Source organism: Alnus glutinosa, chromosome 2, assembly GCF_958979055.1.
Source record: "Alnus glutinosa chromosome 2, dhAlnGlut1.1, whole genome shotgun sequence".
Taxonomy (NCBI): Eukaryota; Viridiplantae; Streptophyta; class Magnoliopsida; order Fagales; family Betulaceae; genus Alnus; species Alnus glutinosa.
The window spans coordinates 37522314-37528339 of NC_084887.1; the positions used below are offsets into that span (position 1 = coordinate 37522314).

General features: G+C 31.7%; 1 protein-coding gene across 1 annotated transcript; it reads right to left on the bottom strand.

The window, feature by feature from the left end:
- Positions 1-1084: 1084 nt before the first annotated feature.
- Positions 1085-1411, bottom strand: LOC133860602 (uncharacterized). Its single transcript, XM_062296179.1, has one exon. It carries the CDS (start codon positions 1409-1411, stop codon positions 1085-1087), a length of 327 nt encoding a protein of 108 aa, XP_062152163.1.
- Positions 1412-6026: the final 4615 nt, after the last annotated feature.

Sequence of the window (6026 nt, forward strand, 5' to 3'; positions counted from 1 at the left end):
GGTTGGGAGTTGGGAGTTTTTTTTGTTTTTTTTTTTTTCATACTAAAAAAGTTAAAAAATGATTAGATTCAGTGTTTTACAAACAATAGTTTTTTTTATTATAGGCTGATGTGTCAATATCTTATTAGTAGCAGAAAACAATGATTTTTTGCCCAGACCGGACAAAAGGGGCGCTCTTCAAGGAATCAAGAGCAAGATATTTTCTCGACGCCTTTTGCCTCTTTGTGGTCCAGTGACCAATTATATCTTTCCACGTGAGGCTCAATTACATAATAATTTTATTTTGATAAATCACTCCTTGGAACCTAGATAATACCTATTTTATGGTTCAAATTTAAAAGGAAAAACTACACATATCCCTCAAACTACCATTACATTGTTAATGTGTTTTCCAAATTACCAATTGTGTCAATGTTCTCCTAAACTTTTAAAAAAATCTCAATGTCCACCCAAAAGCCAACGAAAAGATAAAAATGACTTTAAAAAAGTTTCAATAAGACAAATATATCATCATAAATTAGAAGAAAAAAAAAAAAAAGTAGAAAAATGAAAATCCAAGGGGTGGCCTAAACTGAAAATTATATTTACAAAAACTTTTTTTAAAAAAAAACAAAAAGGAAAAAATTTGGTTTTTGATTTTTTTTTTATATATATATAATTTTTACAATTTTATGAAGGGTATTTTTGTCATTGTAATTTGTAGGGCACATTGATATTATTTGGTAATTTAGGAGGAGATATTAACATAATTATTAGTTTGAACTTTAAAGGGCACATTGACAATTGAGTAGTTTTTTTTTTTTTTGAACTGAAAAGATTCCATTATTTCACTTCCTAAAAACAATACATCAATATTTATCCTAACGAGAGGATCTTAGGGGCATGGTTGTTCCCTAAAAACAATGTTACTAACACTCAAATGAGTGTCTTCCGACCAATATAAATCTATATTATTGCAAGAAGCCTCCTTAGCTAGAGTATGGGCCGCCATATTGCAATCACGTGGTATATATTGAAAACTTATAGAACGAAAATGTTGCATCTCCTAGTGAATACTCTCAAGAAAATGGCCTATTTTAGAAAATTACTGCGTATCCGACTTTATTTCTTTGACCACTTGAGCTGCGTCTCCTTCAAAAATAACATTCCAAAAACCCGCTTCTTTGCTAAATTGAATAGCCTCTAGTGTTGCCATTGTTTCAGCCGTTCTTGGGTCAGTCTTTGCCTGTAGCATTATACTTCGTGCTCCCATACATAAACCTTTGATGTCTCGAGCTATAATCCCCAGCCCTACCCAATTCTTGGCCATATTCATAGAGGCATCCCAATTCACCTTGATCACCCCATCCAGAGGGGGAATCCAACTTGGTTGTCGACTGTTAAGCGCCTCATTCCTTCCTGCTGTCATCATTGTTTCTTGATCTTGCACGTTACATCATTTAAATTCCCCCAAAGACTTTTTAGCTTCGATGAAAACTGCATTGGGATGATCAAAACGCTGCTCAAAAACCCAAGCATTTCTGCGAAGCCAGATCCGTCTTGCAGTTACAGCCATTAACTCAAGTTCCTCCTTTGTGCACCGCTCCATACAATAGGCAAATAATCCACGAAAATTCGGACCAGCAAAATTAAACTTTTGAAAACAAGAAAAAGAGCTCCCCCATACATCTTTTGCCGCTGGGCACAGCCATAGAGCATGAAGGGCATCCTCTTTTCCAATTTAAAATTAGTGCATTTAATAGTGTATATAATGTTACATTTTTTTTTTTTTTTTTTTTGGAAAAAGTACACATAACCCTCTCAAACTACCACTCAATTGTCAATGTACCCATCCAAACTACCAATTGTGTTAATGTCCTCCCTTAAACTATCAAAAAATGTCAATGTCCCCCCTAAGACCAACAAAAAGACAAAAATGACCTTAATTTTTTTTGAATAAGACAAAAATGTTCTCATAAATTCAAAAAATTAAAACTAAAATTAAAAAATTAAAAAATTAAAAATTAAAAACTAAAAAAAAAACCAATTTTTATTAAATTAAAGGGTTAAATACCCAAGAGGTACCTGAGTTTTACGTGTTTTTAAATTTAGTACCTCAGTTTCATTTCGTATCACAGATAGTACCTAAATTTGGAAGAAAAAAGCCCTAGGTAGTACCTGTCAGATTTCTCGTGGGAATTTCAACTTCTCGCCACGTGTCACGTGTCAACCGCTGAGGTTGACACGTGGCACCACATAAAAAAAATTAAAAATTAAAAAAATGATTAAAATTAAAAAAATTAAAAAAAAAACTAAAAAAAAAAAAAAAAGAGGGGTGGCTGAGCCACCCCCTTGGCCGGTTTGAGGTGGCCGAACCACCCCATAGCCCACCCCATAATTGAAAAAAAAAAAAAAAAAAAAAAATTGAAGGGTTTTGGCCCTAGGGGGTGGCCGAACCACCCCCTAGGGCCACGGGGGTGGTTCGGCCACCCCCAATCCACCCCCATGGTGTCCAAGGGGGGTGGCTCAGCCACCCCTCTTTTTTTTTCTTTTTTTTTTTTTCATTTTTTTAATTTTAATCATTTTTTTAATTTTTTAATTTTTTTTTAATTTTTTTTTTAGGTGCCACCTCAGCGGTTGACACGTGGCGAGAAGTTGAAATTTGGACGAGAAATCTGACAATGATTTTTTCTTCCAAATTCAGGTACTACCTGTGATACGAAATGAAACTGATGTACTAAATTTAAAAACACGTAAAATTCAGGTACCTCTGGGGTATTTAACCCTATTTTTAATTCAAAACCAAACATGGCTAAGTCACGAGACAGGGAGGGCACTTTTGAGAAAGAGACGACACGTGGGGAATGGGGATAGCCCAGGTTGCCACAGCATAATTTTCTTTTTTCCTCCCTTTTTCCCCCTCTTCCGGGCCCACTCAACAGACCTTGCCAGAAAAAATTTGGACATTTTTTGCCCCTTTACTTGTGCATCCAGCTTTTCTTTGAGTGGGCAAAAAATGTCCTGATTTTTTCTGGCAAGGCCTGTTGAGTGGGCCCGGGAGAGGGGAAAAAAAGGAGGAAAAAATTCGGGGAGGGGGAAGGGGGTTTTCAAACAAGGCCTAAAAGCACTAGTAGCAGTTACCCTATATTGGTTCTCTTCCTTATATTTAGGGAAAATTTCATGAAAAACATCAAAAAACCTCTCACAGCAGATGCCCTATATTTAGATGAGGGGGTTGGGAATGAATAGTGATTCCTAATGTATAAATGTCTACTATTCATTTCCTATGTATTATTTTAATATAAAAGAAGAATAATTAATTGATACAGTGAAGAGAGAAAAAGTAAGAAAGAGAAAAAGAATAAAATAAAAGTAAAAAAATAATATTTAATTGATATAGGGAAAAGTAAGGGAATCTATTGTGGGGTATTTTTTTATAGGGAAGCAAAAAGTAGTTTTGTTCCTTAAATATAGGAAAAATGGTTGAAAATCTGCTGCATGTGCACTAAGTGGAAGTCCCTTTGGAAAAGCTTTACAGAATGTGCACACGTGTTTAGAACATGATTTGCTCCGAACAGTAAATTTGGTTTAAACTTCTGATTAATATAATTCTCGCATTTGACCTTCGGAGCGTGAGATGCACTTCCTGATATTTTTTTAACAGGCTGATTTTATTGGGAGGTGTTGATCACGTGTTATTGATAATGTGAGGGAATTCCATTTGAATCTTGTAACGTGACGTGCCGCTAAACCTTTTTTTTTTATTATTTATTTATTAACTGGTCCAGCCAGATATTGAATTTTATCACAGCTACAATTTATATATAATAATAAAAACAAAATTACTTTCATATATATATATATATATCTTAACTAATTCATGTATTAATTATTGTTAAATAAGAAAAATAAAAACTAAATGATTGGATTGGAGTCTCCCATCAAATTTATTCAACAATTATAATATAAAAATACAGTATTTAGTATTATAATTCTGAAGAAAAGAAAAAAAAAAAGAAAAAAAAAAAGAAAAAGAATCAAGCTTCAAAATAAAGGCAATCAGGGTATTTGACGGCTACCGAAACACTAGACATGCAAAAGGTCCAAAGGACTTAAACCTAAAATTTTGCGATGCAAGGATAGAGCCGGACAAGGGTATATATATATATGAGTAATGATTCACTACCACTTAAATATACAATTTTTCACCATCTTGTCTATGTGACAAGGTGGTCCCCTACCTTAATTTATTTTTAAAAAATAAAAAACCTCAAAAAGTAGTGGGAGACCACCTTGCCACATAGGCAAGGTGGTGAAAAATTGTATATTTGGGTGGCATTGAATCATTATTCTATATATATATATATAGTAGTGATTCACTACCACCTAAATATACAACTTTTCACCACCTTGCCACATTGGCAAGGTGGTCCCCCATCTTAATTTATTTTTAAAAAATAAAAAAACTCAAAAAATAGTGGGGGACCACCTTGCCACATAGGCAAGGTGGTGAAAAGTTGTATATTTAGGTGGCATTGAATCATTATTCATATATATATATATATATATATATATATATATATATTAAGTAGGGTTAAAGTATGAATATACAAAGCCAAATTTTATGGAAATTAAATATAACCCAGATATTTTTATTATTTTCTTCGAATTAAAAAATCAATAAGCAAAATTTAAAAGAGTTTTTTGAAAAAAAAAAAATGGTAAAGAAACTGCTGTCCAAATATTCTGAAAATAAAAAATAAAAAATGTCTCAATTTTTGCATAGAAATTGAGAAATTTCAGTAGGCTAAATAATGTACTTCTACAAGGCTTTACCTTGATGACGTGGCTCTTGAAGTTAAACATTCTCTAGCTCCTTTTGTTAAAACAGTTCACTCTAATAAACACAGTTAGCCCACTATTGTATTATACAAAACACATTATATTGTATATTCTATACAAAACACATTCAGTTAAATGCAATACAAAAAAAAAAAAAACGCGTATCTTCTAGACTTTTCTAATGACATCTAACTATATTGAAATGAATTCTCATTTTACTTTATCTTTGTCACGTATTCTTAAAAAATCGAACTTTGCCAAGCGTATAACTCTTCGAATCTACACTTGTATTCTTTTAATACACAGCTTTACCAAACCCATTTCATTTACATTAAACAAAACGTCTACAACTTTGTAAAAATTCATTTTATTTTTATTCTTCTCATACATATCCATTGCTACCCATCAAATATTAAAGGAAAAAAGTTTTTACAATAATCATATCGTTTCAAATAAGATGAAACTAGCCGTAGAAACGATAAAAAGGAAGTTAAGGGGAGGAAAAAAAAAAAAAAAAGTCTTGCTAAGGATCAATAAACAAAAAGAACCTTAATTATTTATTTATTTTTTATATTAAAATTTTTTCTTTCTTTAAAGTTGACGCCGGGAGGCCGTGCCCCCACCACCCTCCCTCACTGCAAGAAGACCTACGTGAACGCAATTACCATATTATTAGCACGTTTGACAAACGATTTCTATTTTTCTAAAATTCAAATTAAAAACAATTAAATTTTTTATATTAAATTAATTTATTGTTTATTATCATTTAAACAAAAATTTATTAAAACACATAACATTTTTACTGTTTTAACAAAAAAAAAAAAATCACTTTTTATATTACATTAATTATTTTTATTACTATTGAAATAATATAAAATAAAAATCACCAAAATTTTTTTTTTCTTTTCATACAGTTATTATTATTATTATTTTCTTATGACATCAATAATTTCTTCTTATAAGTCAAAAAAAAAAAAAAAACACCTTATCCATGTTTATGAAACACACTCACACTGTTTCCCTTTTTTATTTTATTTTATTTTTTTTAAGGGAAAAGAAGAAATCTCATTAATCATAAGGATAACAAAGTTAAAATCAAACAGAGACAAAGCTTAGAATATTACATAAGCTCACATTGTAAGTACACCATTATAGTAACCCTAGAAACACTCACTCTGTTTCACCGTTTAAATGCCGGTGGTTGA